Source organism: Mandrillus leucophaeus, unplaced genomic scaffold, assembly GCF_000951045.1.
Source record: "Mandrillus leucophaeus isolate KB7577 unplaced genomic scaffold, Mleu.le_1.0 Scaffold194, whole genome shotgun sequence".
Classification (NCBI taxonomy): Eukaryota; Metazoa; Chordata; class Mammalia; order Primates; family Cercopithecidae; genus Mandrillus; species Mandrillus leucophaeus.
In genome coordinates, this window is record NW_012101965.1 from 941,692 (window position 1) to 961,893 (window position 20,202).

The following is a 20,202-nucleotide window of genomic DNA, read 5'->3' on the forward strand; positions in this document are numbered from 1 at the left end:
ACAAGCAGCCCATGGAACAGATTATTTTAATACCTATTACTATTATTTTAATCTGGAAATGGAGACTCAGAAATATGAGATGGCTTTCTCAAGATCACATAGCTCGAAAGCACCAGGAGGCATGCGAAGGCGGGAGCTCCTTGCAGGAAGCATGCGAAGGTGGCTCTTTGCAGGGCGCATGTGAAGGCGGGGCTCCTTGGAGCTCATTTCTTTTCATTGCACCATGCTGGTTAAGCAAAAGGGCAAGATTACTCAATCACCCCAATTCCTCCTCATTATGCCCGATTTTGTCATCTCTTACTCCTTTTTGACTTGTCTGGTATGCGTCACTCAATTTTTTTTCCCCCAAAAAATGTTTTTAAGAGCTACTTGGTCTCAGTATATGGATCCCGTTCTTGGCCTGGAGTAGCTTACAGTCGAGAAGTGATTACTCCGTATGCGATCATGTGTTACTGGGTCTCTGCGAGTAACTTCAGGACACTGTAGAAACACAAATGAGTCGATGCTCACTGCTCTGCAGTTATGGCACCTTCTTATTCTATGCCATTGCAGGCAAGAATGAGAGAATCGAGGTCGGTCATTCCCGGGCCTTTTTGCCTGCAAACCAGCAAGAGTGTCTCCAGTGACCCATTCCAGTTTCTCTTGCTGTTTCTACTCTATAATCAGGGTCTATTCATACCTGCCTTCTCTTCTAGATTAGTGGACAGCATCCCTATCTTGTCGATCTCTGTGTTTCCAGTATGATGCCAAACACCTGGTACATGGAAAGTCTCAGGCTCCAGGGACTGTGCTCAGTGCTGTATGTGAATATATTCAGTATTTATTACAACTATGCAAGGTAGCTTTGATTATGCCCATATCATGGATGAGAAAACTGTATCTTGGAGAGATTAGATCACTTGCCTAAGATCACATAGCTTTTAAGTACTGAAACAAGATCTTTGTTTGTTAAAATACCTTTATTGAAGTATAACTTACATAAAATAATCTATACACATTTAAGCCTATGCATATTTAAAGTATACAACTTAATAAATTTTGACATGTGTACACACAGGAGACCATTACCATAATCAAGATAGTGAGTACATCTATTACCCCTAAAAGCAAAACCAGGATTTAAACCTAGACTTACGACTCCAGAGCTCATGTTTTTCACCCAGTAATGAGTGTATGGGGAGTAGAGCCTTTCCCACAGCCCTTTCTTCCTAACCATTCTCTTATGGGGAATTTTGCATTGCTGAAATAATACGAAGAGTGTCTTTTACAACCCAATTGTCTATCAATTATGGAAGTGAATGAATTAGTACTGGAGTGGAATGTATACCCCAGTGAAATGAATGAATTATAGTTTCACACAACTACATGGATGTGTCTTAGAAAGATAATGGTAAGAAAAACACAAAGAGAATAATACTATTTTTGTAAAAGTCAAAGCAAATTTATGCACACACATACACACACACATATGCACACATATAACAAGGAATAATTAGGAACACAAAATTCAGGCTAGTGATCACCACTGGGGAAGTAGGGAGATGGGATGGGGCATGGAGGGAGATGCAGGTTATTAGTAATATTTTAAGTCATGGGTTGAGTAGTGAGTTCTTGAATATTCATTATGTTATGTGATTGTAATACATAACATAATGTATTATAATTTGCTATACTAAGTAATTTGTTATAGTAAATATTTGTTATACTAAAATATGGTTACAAACAATTTACTATATCAGTTAAACATATATGTTCTAATTAAGTATTTTCTTTGAGGAAAGGATCGCTTAATATGGGATAGTTAAGATCCAAAATATTTTAATTTACTGTGTGATAAGAAAGTTTAGAGCTCTTAGGGCCTGGTGCAGTGGCTCGAGCCTGTAATTTTAGCACTTTGGAGGCTGAGGCAGGAGGATGACTTGAGCCTAGAAGTTCAAGTCCAGCCTGGGCAACATAGCGGGACCCTGTCTCTACAGAAGGCTTTCAAAAGTTAGCCGGGCATGGTGGCTTGTGCCCCTCATCCTAGTTACTTGGGAGGCTGAGGTGGGAGGATGGCTTGAACCCAGGAGTTTGAGTCTGCAGTGAGTTGTGATTGTGCCACTGCATTCTGGCCTGGGTGACAGGGTGAGACCCTGTCTCAAAAAAATAATAATGCAATAAAAATAAATGAAAAATAAATAAATTAGCCAGGCACGCTGGTGAACATCCATAGTCCCAGCTACTTGGGAAGCTGAGGCAGGAGGATTGCTTGAGCTTGGGAATCTGAGGCTGCCGTGAGCTATAATCGCTTTGCTGCACTCTAGCCTGGGCAAGAGGGCAAGACCTCATCTCGAAAACAGCAATAACAAAAGAGTTTAGAGCTCTTGATAAAGCAATTAGATTTAAGGTAAAGGGACTAATATAAGGCATATGAAAGAATGAACAATTAGGCGGGGCACAGTGGCTCACACCTGTAATCCCAAAACTTTGGAGCCTGAGGCGGGCAGATCACCTGAGGCCAAGAGTTCGAGACCAGCCTGGCCAATGTGGCAAAACCCCATCTCTACTACAAATACAAAAATTAGCCAGGCATGGTGGCACGTGCCTGTAATCCCAGCTACTTGGGAGGCTGAGGCAGGAGAATTGCTTCAACCTGGGATGCGGAGGTTGCAGTGAGCCAAGATCGCGCCACTACACTGCACTCTAGCCTGGGCGACAGAGTGAAACTTCATCTCAAAAGAAAAAAAGAATGAACACTTAAAGTTACTTGATAATATGGATGTGGAAGTCACCTGTTGGCCATCATGGAGTTGCTGAATGAACCATGAACTGTGCTTCTACATGCATTCATTTCCACTACCCCCCACTTTTTCTGTTGTTGGTGCCAGGAGGAAAAAAAAAAAAAGGAATACACAGAGAACAGAAATAAGTGAGGGTCTCTTGTGTCTTAAGTCTACTAAAGACAAAAGAAGCATATAGCCAAAAAAGGCTACAGACGTTTTGGCACCCTATGAAACTATGAAGGATCTTGAAAACCAAGAGTCAACACAAGAGGTTTAATTCTGGGAGGAAGAGCATCAAAGACTAAGTGTCTTCCAAAAAGGACAGGAATGTATGTTGCTGTCTTCTTAAAGATACCAACTATATAGTTCTATATAGTTGATATGTTCTATATAGTGTCATCTGTTCTCTATTTTCATGTAATAATTCTAAATGAATACTAAGTTTAGCTCTGGCTATAATTCAATTTTCTAACTTTTACTAACAAATCAAAACAAAAAAGACTGAACTAATCTGTGTTTCTTAGTTAATCCCACTTTTGGATCAGTTCGCTGTTCTGAGAAAGAGAGCATATTTCATATGAGAATACATGGGAAGGCGGCCCTGCTTCAGGCCCCACACTGTCCGTCTGGTGGGAGCTTGTCTGGTTTCTGGGTAGAATCTAGAAGTCTCTAAAATGCAGGTCTTCCAGCATCCAGAAACTACAAAGTAACTGTCAGTGTTGCCTGTTTCTCTCCCTTTCTGAATGAAGCAATTTGACACAAGGAATCTGGCTTTTGTTTCATTTGTGACTCTCCATTCCGTCCAGGACCAGGATATGGGGTATTGGTAAACATTATTGACCAACTGGCAGATCCCAAAACTACATTTAAGTTCTGAGAGCAAGGCAATTTAAAACTCAATTTTTTAAAAAGTCACCCTATATTGAGGGATTTCATTAACATGAAGCATTTGAATGCTACTTGGGTCATTCTGTTCTCTGTATGGGGAGATTGAGTTGATCAAAACATACAGCTAGTAAATGACAGTGCCAGGATGTGCTGGTACACACAGTTTTTTTTTTTTTTTTTCTTTACTTGTATAGAGTTTCAAAAGGTTTTGTTCTTATTTACAGCTATAAAGGGAGATATTGTTTTGAGACCAGAAGACCTAGTAATTTATTGTAAATATTGCCACATTGTTCATTGTTATTTTACACTGTTTCACAGGAGAGACTTTGGGGTCAGTTCTGGTTTCTAATCTCAACTGCCCACTTGTGAACTTTCCAAAAGTCAAGTTACTTTACTCCTTTGAGTCTCCACTTCCTTATTATTAAGGCAAACACCGTGAAGATTAAATGAGATACATTCTATAAAGCCCCCACCAAGGGCAAGGCATATAGCCATTAGTTACTAAATGGTGGGCCTTCTGAAGCTCAAATTCTGAAATAACCTTCTATGCAATTCTGATTCAAAGCTTCATGGAACTTATATTCTTGTCGGAGAGTCAAGATACATAAATAAAATATATGTGTACTAGTTGTGTGTACTAAAGAGAAAAAAGAGAGAAGGGAAAGGGGATACAAAATATTAGAAAGAGGTTGAAATTGAATAGGATGAACAGGTAAGACCTCAATAAAAGAGGACTCTTAAGGGGACCTAAAGAAAAAGAAGGGGCTACCTGTGTGGATGTCTACAGGAGGAGCATTTCTGGCCATGGAACAGCAAGTGCAAAGGCCCTGAGGCAGGAGTGTGCATGGAAAGTACAAGGTACAGCATGGAGGATGGCGTGGCTGGAGTAGAATTAATATGGGAGAGAACAGTAGGAAATGCAGTCAGGGAGATAACAGTGGCCGGCTGGTAGATCATGTAGGGTCTTGGAGGTCATAGTAAGGACTTTGGAGGGTTTGAACAGAAGAGCAACATGATCTGACTTATATTTCTAAAACGATCCCTTTGCCTGCCGTGTTGAGAGTAGACAATTAGAAGGGGAGGAGCAAGGGAGGATGGTCAACAAGGGCAGAAAAATGGAGATAGTTAAGAGGCCCGTGTAATAATCCGGTATTACTATGTCCATCTTAATAGGCTAATCATGTTGTGTTCTGCTATTGAAATGAGGGGGGTGTTTCTGTGCCCCTGCTGTGTTTATATACACTGGGAGGCATGAGAGTCATATCATCCTGGAAGTCATCCATCCTGGTGTTTTACTGTCCTTTAGTAGAGTGTGAGACCTAACAGTCACATTTGTGTATAACTCTATCTGTGCCCTGCTTGGCTGGGAAATTTTCTTGTAAGAGAAAGGAGCACTTTACAAAATGGACTCTCTTTGTCAGTTGTCATGCTGGAGTGATCCCTGGTGATTGTCCCTACGGGGAAGTGCTGTTTCATTATGAGAGTTATCGATTCTGACACTATCAGTCAACTAGAAGAAAAGTAGGTTAGTGGGGCTGATGAGCACCATTGAGATGCTTACAAACGGTAGATAGTGCTTCACCCTGCTTCCACAGTAGACGTCATGTGGAAAAGGGAGCCCTTGCTACAGGACATAGAGAGCTGTAGCCTGAAAGCTTTATTTTTCTTTTCCTTTAAACCTTTCTGGTTAGGATTTGCTTCTTATTGCCTTCAAGCTTTATACTATAATTCAAGGTTGCCTGAAAAATTATATTTATGTGTATGTAACAGGAAATTGGAGTAATCCTCTAATTTACTAGCTTGAGATTCAAACTCAGACATGTGGCCTTTATACAAACTGCCATGAAATTCTTCAGTGATATTAATTTTAAGTGTGTGTGTGTGTGTGTGTGTGTGTGTGCATCTTAAGGGTAGAGAATATGTGTTACAAATCAAACTTAACAAGTGTCACAACTGCAAAAAGGCTGGAAATAATTGATTTACATCAGTATGGCTTAGCTGCTGCTGACTCAAAACCCCTTTGATTGTCTTTAAGGATCTGTGTGAGTTTTGACCCCTTTAACCAGAATCAGATCAAGTATCAATGGTTATAGTGCAATTTAGTATTATAAGACACCAACAACATGCTCAGTTTATAAATTGAGTATATTTGTCAATTTAATTACAAACATTATTTCACATTTTCCTTAGGTGGAAAAGAAATTGGATGATCATTTTATGTGTTTTATGTATTAAGAACATCAAGTAAATGTATTGAGATATCTAATTACATGATTTATCTTTTCCACATACGTTTATTATTATTAGTCTTCTTGGTAAAAGAAGAAAAAAGTGAGCACATGTCAGTTCATGACTTTGCTTTTCTAAAGTAATATTTATGTCAGCACCACCTTCATATCCATGATTTTTTTTTTTTTTTTTTTTTTTTTTGAGACAGAGTCTCGCTCTGTTGCCAGGCTGGAGTGCAGTGGCACAATCTCGACTCTCCTGCCTCAACCTCCCAAGTAGCTGAGACTACAGGTGCACACCATCACGCCCAGCTAATTTTTTTTGTTTTTTAATTTTAGTGGAGACGGGGTTTCATCATTTTGGCCAGGATGGTCTCGATCTCCTGACTTTGTGATCTGCCCGTCTCAGCCTCCCAAAGTGCTGGGGTTCCAGGCATGAGCCGCTGTGCCTGGCCCATATCCACGATATTTAACAGTCATAGACACTTTCACATTTATCATCTTATTAGGTCTTAAGAGCACCTCTGTGGATGCACAAAGGTAGGCTGGGTAGCCCCATTTTACAGCAAAGGAAACATCAAAGTTTAGGAAGAGACTCAGGTCTTTGGATTCTTAGTCTAGGGCCCTATCGCCCATAGCAAACTATTTTCATTAGCTCTTACATAGTCTTTTTCAGGTTTATAGAGCTCCAGTGGTTGTAGAATAAATACAGATTTTTGCAGCAAGATGAATGCAGTTGCAATAAACAGTGATGACAGTGTTCTTGTGTTTGAATGTTTTTTTTTTTTTGAGACAGAATTTTGCTCTTGTTTCCCAGGCTGGGGTGCAGTGGTACAATCTCGGCTCACTGCAACCTCTGCCTCCTGGGTTCAAGCAGTTCTCCTGCCTCAGCCTCCCCAGTAGCTGGGATTACAGGTATGCGCCAGCATGTCCAGCTAATTTTGTATTTTTAGTAGAGACAGGTTTTCTCCATGTTGGTCAGGCTGGTCTCGAACTCCCGACCTCAGGTGATCCGCCCGCCTTGGCCTCCCAGGGTGCTGGGATTACAGGCGTGAGCCACCATGCCTGGCCTGAAATTTCTAACCAATGCATTTCTTTATATTTCTCATCTGTGTCCTCTTAGAGACTTGCATTAAATCCAGAAAGATTAAAACATGCCTTGTAAAGTTAGATGAAACATAATGTTAAATGAAATAAATAGGTCACAAAAGAGAACAGACAGTGTGATTCCCTTTACAGGAAGTTCAAATATAGGCAAAACCAAGCTGTGGTATTAGAAGCTGGGATAACAGTTACCCTCGTTTGGGGATATGTGGTTGGGGTAGGAGGTGTATTGAACTGGGTGCTGGTTGTACAGGTATTCCCTTTGGGAAGGTTCACTGACTTTTTATTTTCCAGTAAAATTCTTTCTAAAAGCTTTACTTTCATAAGTGGTAATTCCGTTTAAATGCTTCAGACTTAAAGAGCAGTTCTTACACATTTATTTTTTATTATAAGCTGTTATTTCCCCCACAAAAGTCGATTACCCTTTTTTGTTGTGTTCCTAAGCACCCTGCACTCATTCGGCCTTCTCAGAGCATCTTAGTCACAGAACCAGCTGCCACGGAGCCAGGTTGAAGTCCATCATAAAATGCTTGCCAACACAACTTTCTTGATTACAGTTTTTAAGGTGTTATGGGAAAGAAAGGTATTGAAGAAGGGCTCTTCAGTGAGGATGTTAATCTGTATCAAAACAGACAATGCTAGAAATGTTTTCATGGAATTTTGATATGGCTCAGAGCAGAGCTTTAGTCAACTCCTTATAATTTAACAATTTCACACTGATTTTCTCCCATATAAATGGCTTCACAAGAGCACAAGTAGTTGAACAACAATAGCTCTATCATTTTTGAAATGTCCTTGAAGTCAGAGCCTGAAGGAAGTAAGATTGAGGCTAGAAATTACTTTGAGCAAAACTAAATTTTAATAAAAATGGAAACTGATGGCCACAGCTATGTTGTTTTTCTCCAGGCTTCTAACGTTAAACTAAACCCATGAGCTTTCTTTCCTTCTTTCTTTTTAAAAATTTTTTTTGAGACAGAGTCTCACTCTGTTGCCCAGGCTGGAGTGCAGTGGCACGATCTTGGCTCACTGCAACCTCTGCCTCTTGGGTTCAAGCGATCCTCCTGCCTCAACCTCCCAAGTAGCTGGGATTACAGGTGCTCACCACCACCCCTGACTAATTTTTTTATTTTTAGTAGGAACGGGGTTTCACCATGTTGGCCAGCTGGTCTTGAACGCCTGACCTCAAGTGATCCACCCACCTCTGCCTCCCAAAGTGCTGGGATTACAGGCATGAGCCACCGTGCCAGCCATTCCATGAACTTTCTGACCACAGTAGATAGAGGGAAAGCAGAAAGGACTTCAAAGATTTTGTGGGTCAGCAGAACCTTTCCTCACAGTTTACAGACTAAGGCCGGTGTGAATCATGAGTATTACAGGTCAGACTCAAGAGGCTGAGCAAACCATTGCCTCTGTTCCTAAAAGTGACCAATTATTTTGGCTTCTTTTAAACCAATCTAATTTTTTTAAAAATAAGAAATATATTTTAAAATGTTTCTGCCAGCTTTTTATACACTGTGGCTGCTGCTTCTTTTTTCTCTGCAGTGTTCTCTCTCTTCATCAGAAGAAGAAAGATTTATTTCCATCAGGAGACCTAAAACACCAACCTCAAGTGACTTCTCCGACCTTAATACTCAGACGAACTGGACCAAGTCGCTTCCACTGCCAACACCAGAAGAGAAGATGCGACAGCAAGCCCAAACAGTCCAGGCTGATGTGGTGCCTATTAACATAACTGGTACGCTTTGCTAGCCAGACAGGTTCAGAATGTACTTGGGAGAATGACTACAGCTTTTTGATATACGCTGTTAGCATTTCATTGTTGTATCAAAGGTGAATAGCTGTGGTCCAACTTCATGCTCTTTGTTTAATGAAAGGAATATTGAAACTACATATATGTGTGCATATGAAATATCTACTGCTTGTTGGGTCAGAAGACTATGTCGCCAAACACTGGTGTCAAAGAACTCAGTGGTCCAACCATTCATCTTAAGAGTGTCTCTTTTAATTAAATTGCTTTTTAGTAAGCCTTTGGTTATATAGAAACATCTTGTAAATGTGGTCCTAGGTATGAAGAAAAAGTATATATTTCCCTTCTAAAGGGTTAAGTAATATTTACAGAAGTAAAGAAATAATTATTTTGTGATGTTTCTAATGATAGATTTTCTAGAAATTTCCTAAAGTAGAAAAAAGGAGACATTACTTATTCAAAATTTCTTCTGAATATAAAATTTTCAGAATATATTATATTAAGCTAGACTACAAATATTAATTGCCAAACCTGGAATTCAAGTTCTTATGGAATATTATACTCAGCCTGTAATCATTTGTGACAATTAAGGTGACAACAAGGTACATACAATTCAAAGATGATCTTTCATGAACTTAGGAGAGCTGCTAAAAAGATAGCAGAATTGGCTGGGCACAGTGGCTCACACCTGTAATCCCAGCACTTTGGGAGGCTGAGGTGGGCGGATCACCTGAGTTCAGGAGTTCGAGACCAGCCTGGCCAACATGGTGAAACCCTGTCTCTACTAAAAATACAAAATTAGCAGGGCATGGTGGCACATGCCTGTAATCCCAGCTACTCTGGAGTCTGAGGCAGGAGAATTGCTTGAACCCAGGAGGCAGAGGTTTCAGTGAGCCAAGAGATTGCACCATTGCACTCCAACCTGGGCAAAAAGGAACAAAACTTCACTTCAAAAAAAAAAAGAATCAAAATTTTCTTGCTTTATCACCTCCATAGACCACAGGGAGCATGGGTTAATGGTTTGGGGAGGGCACAAAGTGAAAATAGACATGTGAAGAGTTAATAGCTTCAACTATTAATTGAATTGTATGTTCGATGGAAATAGATGACTAATAGTGGTCATTGATAAGCAGGGCCCTTAAGGCCAGAAGCTGACAAAAAAACCTAGGTGATCAAAAAGAATGAGTTTTCCTGAACATTTACTCTGGAAACCCATAGCATCCTTGCTATGCTTCTGAGGCTACTGCTGTTAGAAAGCTTTAGAAAGCTTTTTGCCATGGCATTGGTGAGCTTGTAAGGGGCTAATAGCATCTTCATAGTCACTGCAGATTTTTTTTAAAACCTTCCCGGATATTTAGAAATTACATTTAGAACTCATATTTTAAATTCCATAGAAATTTAATAAATAAGTACATTAATTATTTTCAGTTCAGTATATATTTTTCCACATTTATTTTACTTAAATCTTAAAAGAATAGCAGGACATTTTAAGCCATTTTCTCAGCAAACAATGTTATTGATCTTTCTGAATATGCTTCTTATTTACCTAGATAATATTTTTTAAAGATTATTTTTAAAAGTATAACTATGTTTTAGAACAAAGTATAATGTTTACTGGTCAATGAAATACATGGCTGCTTTTTTCTATAAGGAAATGAATTACACTATTTGATTAAATGCAGCAGAAATGTAATTACATTATATATAATTAAGTGCCTATGAAATAATATTATAAGATAAGAAGATTGTGCAATGAAATATGACAATCCTTAATGGAATTAAGGTGAAATGCATTATCTTGAGATTAAGAGATTTAAAATAGAGTTTCAAGAATGAAGAATTACTTCCAATGAATTACATTGTCACAACAGAAGACAGTGTCATGTCTCTAAGCTTTAATTCTATCCTATCTGATGACTAAGTAGAGATGAATTAGAGTTTAAAGAGAGGCCTTTAAAATGCTACACAGGAAAGGTGAATGACAATAAACAAAGAGCAATATGAGTTATGTCAAAATGTAATTTACTTTTAATCAAATGATTAACATTTTGCAGAAATGCTAAAAGTAAATATAATACCTAATCACATACTGATCCATTTCTACATCTGTGTGTTCACATATATACACACATATTTCTTAAAGAATTATTTTTCTAATCTGTTATAAAGACACAATACATTTAAAATTTTCACTTTTAGTGGTTGAATTGACATAGGTTATACAGCCTCCTGCTTTTTAAATTATATATTTCTAAAGTCCTAGAAGATATTTGAGATTAAAAAGAAAATTCCTCTAGGGAACTGTCATGTGCTCATTCGTTGGGGTGAGCATTGAGCCTCTAGTTTGATTTTCCTAGTAAGGCTCAGCAGGAAAAAAAAGTGGCAATAAATACATCATTTCAAATCCAGAGTTCAGCCCACCATACATAGAGGTAGAATGTTAGCACCATGAGCTGCTGGCTTGAAAACTGATTTAATCCCTTTAGTTATAGTCTTGTGGGCACTCAGCATGTTCTAAAACTTGAAGAGGAAAAAATATTTAAATTAATATGTACATATAAATATGTTCTATAATCTGCTATGTGGGATAACAACTCTTCCACCTGGAAGATAAGTGTATTGGATAAACATACTTAAAGAATTTTTACAAACTGGCTTTATACTGGTGTTTGAGCTATCCAAGTTTATTTCTTTTTTTTTTTGGTTTTAAATTTAACATAGTTTAATTGAGCAATGAACAATTTGTTAATCGGGCAGCCTCCAGAGCCAGAGTATGCCCAGAGACTTTCAAGTATATTTCTAAATAGTAACCATGACTGATGAATGCCATTTTTCAATTAAAGGCAGTGATTAAATTCAACAGATATTTATTGAATAACTGCTTTGTGCCAGGCATTAGCTGAGTGCCATGGGGGATGCTAAAGTACATGCATCACAGTCTGTACCCTCAAAAAATGTATAATCCAGCAGAAGATACAGACTTTTTTTAGGTCATGGTGCAAGATCAAGCATTTGGTGCCTTCAATGACGTGTGTCTTAGATGTTCATCCTCAAATGGTTTGTTTCTTAATTTTCTTGGAGCTTGGGTGATTTTATCTTTTGTCTAGGAAGCAAAACTGGAGACTAAATGCAACTTTCTTTTAATTTTTTTTTTTTTTTTTTTTGGAGATGGAGGTCTCACTCTGTCGCCCATGCTGGCATGCAGTGGCGCAATCTCGGCTCACTGCAACCTCCGCCTCCCAGGCTCAAGCGATCCTCCCACCTCAGCCTCCTGAGTAAGTGGGACTACAGGCACATACCACCACACCCAGATACCTGTTTTATATTTTTGGTAGAGACGGGGTTTCACCATGTTGCTTAGGCTGGTCTTGAACCCCTGAGTTCAAGTGATCCACCCACCTCAGCCCTCCAACGTGCTGGGATTATAGGTATGGGCCACCACACTGGCCTAAGTGCAACTTTCTGTTAATGTTTTGTCGGTTCTTAATGTCTTGATACAAGGAAGTTTTTTCTGCTGCAGGGAATTAATGAAGCACTGCATTGTGACTTGCCTCTCACATGCACCATTTATGCCATTGTACTTAGTGACCCAGTTTTTCGCAGCATTGGCACCTTCTGGTATTTAAGGGTTTTCTCTCAGTCATTTCTGTTTTTCTCCATTAGTGACAAGGTTGTAAGCGTTTGTAAGTTTGCAAGCATTTACATAAGTTTGTTCCTCAGCAGGGGAAATGTGTTTTGATCATTCAGATGTTTTATTCTCTCTTTTCATTAGATAAGGTTCCCAATTTTTTCTTACCAAAATAGAAGTTACATTGTCCACAACATACCTACATTGAATGTGTGTCAGTAATGCTAAGAGTGAACGTTTTTATACTTTTATGCATAAAATGATGGAAGTTTGTAATGTGTATGTGTATATATATGTATATTTAAAAATAACTTTTTGAGGAGAATAACCATTCAAAAAGGTCAGTGCTGTAAGACTTTACACTGCCAGGTAATTTAAAATAGACCAATGAATAACAGATGCTGTTATATACTTTATTATTGTATGGTTTCTCATGATGTGTTAATCAAACACACCGATACTCTAGAAGGAAAAAAAGAAGTCCCATGATGTGGCATTCCAGGTTTGATTGCAAAATCACCTGAAATGTCTGAATTAAGATCAACTTTGAAAAGTAATTATGAAATAGAAGCAGTTCACCTTTAACAACAGCAGTGCTACTGGGTCTCATTGTGGTAAAAGTACTTTATCATGATAAGGCGTTTCATTTTTCACTACAGTTGTATGTCACACCACAGCAATTACCACAGTCTATCCAAATTGTCAGCCTCCTTGCTTGAAGAAAAAGCTTTTCATTCAAGAAATCTTTATTAAGTTACTTATTTCATCACATGAAGCAAGACATTAGTGTTGATCTCTGCAAGATGACCATATGAATGAAAAATACTCATTCCGTCGCCACCTACACGCTAATGTAGAGTGGTTTTGGTGACCAGAGCATATATATGAAATACTTCCAAAATTTTGTTTTGTTAAATAACACAGAATAACTCTTCCAGTGTGTTATTAAATTTGCATTTGCTACTCCAGCTCATTTGAAAATGAGATCAAGGTGCTTCCTTTGGAAGGAAGAACTTGGAAAACAGCCTTACTGTGATAATGTGCTTTCCTTCCTTTTTTGCCCTTCAGCATTCATCATCATATGACTGGCTAACATTATTAATACCTTCTTATCATTTTACAACAAGCTTCTGGAATAAAGTGCATGGTGTCAGCTTGCTTGAAAATAACATTGCTTTGCTTGTTCTACTACTCTACATTAGGGGAGAATTTCGATCGCCAGGCCAGCCTTCGGCGGTCTCTAATTTACACAGACTCTCTGGTAAGACGACCGAAGAAAGTCAAAAGGAGAAAGACTATTACAGGAGTCCCTGACAACATACAGAAGGAGCTAGGTATGGCTCATCAGAACTGTATTCTGTTGCCCCTCACTGCCACTCGGCCTTACTGCGCTAACCTCATTCGTGGTGCTTATAAAATTGATACATTCTGATAGCCGTTTGGTGCCCCAACGGGCCAGCTTCCTTCCTGAATGAGGCATTAGGTGCAGATCTTAACATCCCATGGAGAGAGAGAGTTGATTGAATTTTGGGGAGAAGGTACAAGGAGAGGGAAGAGCTTACATGAAAACGATTAACTGGGAAGATAGAAATTCATAGTTACCTCATCATCGCTATGTGACATGGAGCATTGGTTATTCCCACAATTAAATTTACTTGTCATTTATATCTTGAGTTTTCATGAAACAGAAAAGTCATTCTAGGACATCAAATTATGAATATGGACTTCCACTATAACTATAATGACACTACTGGTGGCATTTTGTCATCAGAAACTACAGTCTGGGATTATTGGTAAATATAGGAAATAAGTCATTTATGTTCGATAGTGCCTTTATTACTTTCAGTGAAACAATTTCATAGCTTCTTTATTCTTAATCCTTTATGTTCAACCTGTGATGAAAACAAAAAAAAAATGTTTCAGCTGGTGAAGAGGATTGTTTAATTACTTATCCATTTTGTTTCTGGTTATCTTTATAAATGCTTTGGATAATCCTTTCATTTTCTTTCTAGATTAACTTCCTCTCACTGTTTTCTAATAGGGCCCATAATACCAGAATGTCTGCAGAGTCACCATAGCATAGCTCCTGGGTTAGGACTAAGGACTCCAGTGCCAACCGGCTTGGTTGAACCCTAACTCTGCCACTTGCTCTGCGGGTGACCTCAGTTAACTTCATCTCTCTGAGTCTACTTCCTCATTCAACAAACGGGCTTGGTGATGTTAATAGAACCTACCTCTTAGGGTTGTTTGAGGACAATTTATGCATGTGAGGCCCTTGGTACTTGGTTAGTACCTGGTACTACCATAAACATAATAGCTACTGTGGTCATTATTATAGGAAACTTAATACTACCTGTCTTGAAATGTGTCCTTTCCTCTTTGGCCAACCTGTGGACTTATTTCCTAATAGTTACTTTCACCTGATGTTTTTATTTACTCTCAAAAGTTATACTCTAGAAACTCAGAGTCATTATTTCTAAAGTTTGCAGTTAGTCTTTTAGTCAAAATGAGTGTAACCAGTAATAGTGATGTATCTGTGATAGCACCTTGAGGTTGCACGTCAGCTTCTGGGTGCTATGCTACAGACAGTGTGCTTCTCTGTTTGTTTTCCCAAACACCCCTGATTGAATGCCTTGTATTAGAGAGCACAGACTCACTTTTCTTTAGCTGGCATTTTCTCCTTTATGGCCATCCACTTTTATAATACATATTCTCCGCCTTCTATGCTGTAGCAAAAGTCAGATGAGAATAGCAATGTTCTGCCTTTGCTGCAGGCAGCCACAGTGACCCAGATGGTATACAGGTGTTCGCCCTATTCTATCATGGATTGGTTTATTGCAAACAAAGGCAAGACTGCAGCTGCTCCTGGGGGATTGTGAAGTCTGTCTTTGGTTCGTGCCCTACATGCTGCTGCTATTATTGGCCTGGTTCCTCTGTGGCTACCTGTCTCTAGGCACCTTCCCTCAACCTACCTTAAGGACACCTGTGTGCTTTCTCTCTCTCCTCTCAGTTTATGCCTTATTCTTTCAGACTCTTTTTTCCATTCTTGAAGTGACAGCTAACTAATTTGGAAACCAATCTGTACTCATATGTTCAGTAGATAGTTTATGGAGTAATTTCCTAAAGCATTCCAGCAACATTTATACTTTAACTGGTCTTTTTAGGAGATGTGCCTTCAAGGAGTGACTTTAAAGACAGGCATTTAGGCCCTTCGTAAGATCAGAAGGATAGTGTGGTCCAAATAAAGATGCGGATACATATAAGTATTCCATATGCATTGTCTGTGTGTGTATGTCATATGATGTCTAGAACGAGAGTTACGAATTTTTATCACTTTCATTCCTGAACCAACCAGTATGGAAGCCAATAGCTCAGTTGTTTCTTTGATCTTACTAGAATGATCTGGCAAGCTAGATAAATCATCTCTTTTGTAATTATAGTATTTTTTAAATCACTGATTAAAATCCCTGGAATCCACGTTCATTTCTTTTACATGTGACATGGAACTGCCACTAATGCTAGAGGGAAGAAAATAGCTTTCCCCACATTGTCTGGGTTGTGACTGTTGCCAGACACGAGACAGTCAATATCATTGCGGTCGATGACATGACCTGGATTAGAACTGGAGGTCAACTGAGACAACCGTATCGAAGAGCTAGTTTAAAAAAAAAAAAAAAGATAATTAGACAAGGACTCTAGTTTTATAGATAGGCTAGTTGGAGGATTACTGGATAGAATGAGGAGTTAACGTTTATATACAGTTTTATTTAGCAAAAATATTGGATTACATATTTATTTGTTCTGTCCTTTCAGGACTTCTGGTTGATCTTGCCTTTTTTCCCAGTATTTTATACTTATAAGGACTCTGATTTGGAAGTCTTAAACTACCAAGGTTTCTTTAAAAAAACTTAAAAAAAAAAAAAACTTTAAAAACTACCAAGGTTTTTTTACCAAGATTATCAAATCATACGTAGGTAATGATGATCAAAAATAGATACTTCATATTTTCTTTAAAATTAGTCGTCTTCTAGATATACAGGGGAAGTGTAACAAACAAATTAGACAAAAAGAAAATGATGGCCCAAAGGAAAGGCATTCGCTAGGAAAGATGCACCCTGTCCAAAAGGCATTGCCCAAGTTGCCTGGGGGTTTGGATTTTTTTAAAAACCTAACCATAGAGAGGACTTCCATGAATTAGAAAGATATATTATGCTAAATTATATGCAGTTTTTATTTCAAAATCCATAAATAATAGACTATTATTAATAGTAATAAAATGGAGACTAGCCAATATGTAACACTTTAAAATCAAGGTATGATATTTAATGCTTACTTCCAAAACTTACCTGATAAACTAAAATTTGTTGCCTTTCGTTTCAGTCAATTGGACATTTTGAATTTTTTCTTTTATCTTAAATCTGTACAAAAATGTATCTGAACATCATATTATGAGGTTTCATCTTTTAGAATCAGATAGGATTATTTTGTTGATATATATATTACACTTGGCTACTGAACCTATCCCTGTACATATTCTCTAAGCAGAAAAGGCCTCATCTAAAGGAATCCCTTTATGAATAATTTTTGGTAGTTTATACTAAGAAACTATCTACTTGACAAGACTTTTTAAAAACTCATAGCCTACACCTTAAATAAACTGACTTGTAAATCCTCAGCATTGTTAATTACATATATTTTTTAGAAATTCAAAATATTATTAATAAATAAAAGAAAAAGTATAATTAATTATTTCTGTACATTACATCCTAAAATCAGATAAATCCCATCAAGTTTGAGCAGCACCTAAGTGGTCTACACTTGTTTGTAGTTGTCTTTTTGTAGTTTGTTCTGTCTAAAGACATACCTCAGGGATATCGCAGCTATAGTTCCAGACCACTACAATAAAGTGAATATTGTAATACAGCAAGTCACATGAATTTTTTGGTTTTCCAGCACCTATAAAAGTTATGTTTACACTGTGCTGTGGTCTGCTAAGTATGCAATAGCATTATGTAAAAAAAAAAAAAAAAAAAGGTACAGTGTAAAAATACCTGATTGCTAAAAAATACTAAGGATGATCTGAGCCTACAGACAGTTGTAATCTTCTTGCTGGTGAAAGTTCTTGCCTCGATGTCGATGGCTACTGACTGATTAGGGTGGTGGTTGCTGAAGGTAAGAATGACTGTGGCAATTTCCTAAAATAAGACAACAGTGACATTTGCCACATTGACAGATCCTTCCTTTCTTGAAAGATTTCTCTGTAGCACATAATACTGTTTAGTAACATTTTACCAACAGTAGAACTACTCTCAGAATTTGAGTCAGTCTCTCAAACCCTGCTGCTGCTTTATCAACTAAGTTTATATAATATTCTGAATCCTTTGTTGTCATTTTAACAATGTTCACAGCATCTTCACTAGTAGAGTCCATCTCAGGAAAGCATTTTCATTGCTCGTCTGTAAGAAGCAATGCCTCGTTGTTCAAGTTTGATCATGAGATTGCAGCAATTCAGCCACATCTTCAGGCTCCACTTCTAATTCTAGTTCCTTGCTGTTTCTACCACATCTGGAGTCACTTCCTTCACTTCAGTCTCGATCCTCTCAAAGTTATCTACGAGAGCTGGAATCAGTTTCTTCCAGACTCTTACTAATGTTGATATTTTGACCTTCTCCCATGAATTAAAATTGTTCTTACTGTGCTAGAGTGGTGAATCCTTTTCAGGTTTCCAACTTAACTTAGCTCAGATCTATCAGAGGAATCACTGTCTATGGCAGCTTTGGCCTTACAAAGTGCATTACAAAATTATGACTTGAAAGTCAAAATTAGTGTTTAAGCCATGGGCTGCAGAATGAATGTTGTGTTAGCAGGCATGAAAACATTTATGTCTTTGTACATCTTCATCAGAGCTCTGGGGTGACTAGGTGCATTGTATTTGTGTGTGTGTGTGTGTGTGTGTGTGTGTATGTATGTATATATAATTTTTTGTTTTGAGACGGAGTTTCACTCTTGTTGCCCAGGCTGGAGTGCAGTGGTGCGATCTCAGCTCACTGCAACCTCCGCCTCCTGGGTTCAAGCAATTCTCCTGCCTCAGCCTCCCGAGTAGCTGTGATTACAGGCATGCGCCACCACACCTGGCTAATTTTTTTGTATTTTTAGTAGAGACAGGGTTTCTTTATGTTGTTCAGGCTGGTCTCGAACTCCTGGCCTCAGGTGATCTGCCCACCTTGGCCTTTCAAAGCGCTGGAATTACAGGCGTGAGCCACTGCCCCCAGCCTAGGTGCACTGTAAATGAAAGAAATCTTTTTTTTTTCTGAGCAGTAGATCTCAACTGTGGACTTAAAAGTATTCAATAAATCATGCTGTAAGCTGACATGCTGTCATCCAGGCTTTGTTGTTCCATTTATAGAGCACAGGCAGATTCTGTTTAGCATAATTCTTAAGGACTCTAGGATTTCCAGAATGGTAAAGAAACATTGGCTTCAACTTCAAGTCACCAGCTACTTTGGCTCTAACAAGAGTCAGTTTGTCCTTTGAAGCTTTGAAGACAGGCATTGACTCCTCCTCTTGTAGCTTTGAAAGTCCTAGATGATTAGAAGGTCGTTTCATCTACATTGAAAACCTGTTGTCGAGTATAACCACCGTCATCAACTAACCTAGCTAGATCTTCTAGATAAATTTCTGCAGCTTTTCCGTCAGCATTTGCTGCTTCACTTTTATGTTGTAGAAATGGCTCCTTTCCTTCAACCTCATGAAACAACCTGTGCTAGCTTCCAGCTCTTCTTCTATAGCTTCCTCACCTCTCTCAGCTTTCACAGGATTGAAGAGTTAGGGCCTTGCTCTGGATTAGGCTTTGGCTTAAGGGAAATGTTGTGGCTGGTTTGATTTTCTGTCCAGACCATTAAAACTTTCTCCATATCAGCAATAAAGCTGTTCTTTTATTTGTGTATGCACTGGAGTAGCACTTTTTATTTCCTTCAAGAACTTTTCCTTTGCAGTCACAGCTCGGTTAACTGTTTGGCACAAGAGGCCTAGCTTTTGGCCTATCTTAGCTTTTGACATGCCTTCCTCGCTAGGCTTAATCATTTCTAACTTTTGATTTAAAGTGAGAGACATGCAACTCTTCCTTTCGCTTGAACCCTTAGAGGCCATGTAGGGCTATTAATGACCTAATTTCATTATTGTTGTATCTCAGGGAATAGAGAAGCCCGAGAAGAGGGAGAGAAGCTGGGAAACAGCTGGTCAGTGGAGCAGTCAGAACACACACAACATTTATCAATGACATTTGCTGTCTTATGTGGGTGTGATTTGTGGCACCCCAAAACAATTACAATAGTAATATCAAAGATCACTGGTCACAGATCACCATAACAGATCTAACAATAATGAAAAAGTTTGAGATATTGCAAGAATAACCAAAGCGTGACACGGAGACACACAGTAAGCACATGTTAGAAAAATGGCGTCAGTAGACTTGCTCAACACAGGGTTGCCACAAACCTTCGATCTGTTAAAAAAAAAAAAACCACAATTATCTGCAATGCACAATAAAGCTAAGCACAGTAAAATGACATATGCCTCTGTAGCATTCATCTGTTTCCTATCATATTCTGAAACTTTTAATACTGTGAAAATATTGGAGGGTCTGTTTTGGGAATAGAATTTGGTAGTCCTTGTGATAAGATATATTAGTTTTTCATATGCTTTTTAAAGTCTTTAGGAAATGCTTTTATTTTAATAAGAAAGTTATACTTAGCTGTAGACGGTGATAAAATAGCTATATTTCTATTTTTTTTTACATGCCTAGAATGGTTTCATATTTAAAACTGTTACCCAAAAGTATCAGGA

At 38.3% G+C, this 20,202-nt stretch overlaps 1 protein-coding gene across 2 annotated transcripts in view; it reads left to right on the top strand.

Moving 5' to 3' along the window:
• NHSL1 (NHS-like 1) overlaps positions 1-20,202 on the top strand; it is a 159,526-nt gene that overhangs the window by 125,946 nt on the left and 13,378 nt on the right. The window contains exons 4-5 of one of the 2 annotated variants that reach the window (XM_011978415.1): positions 8,525-8,717; positions 13,560-13,691. In XM_011978415.1, coding sequence (XP_011833805.1) covers positions 8,525-8,717; positions 13,560-13,691 — 325 coding nt within the window. The remainder of the gene's footprint in view (positions 1-8,524; positions 8,718-13,559; positions 13,692-20,202) is intronic. The other variant, XM_011978414.1, reaches the window with a different exon arrangement.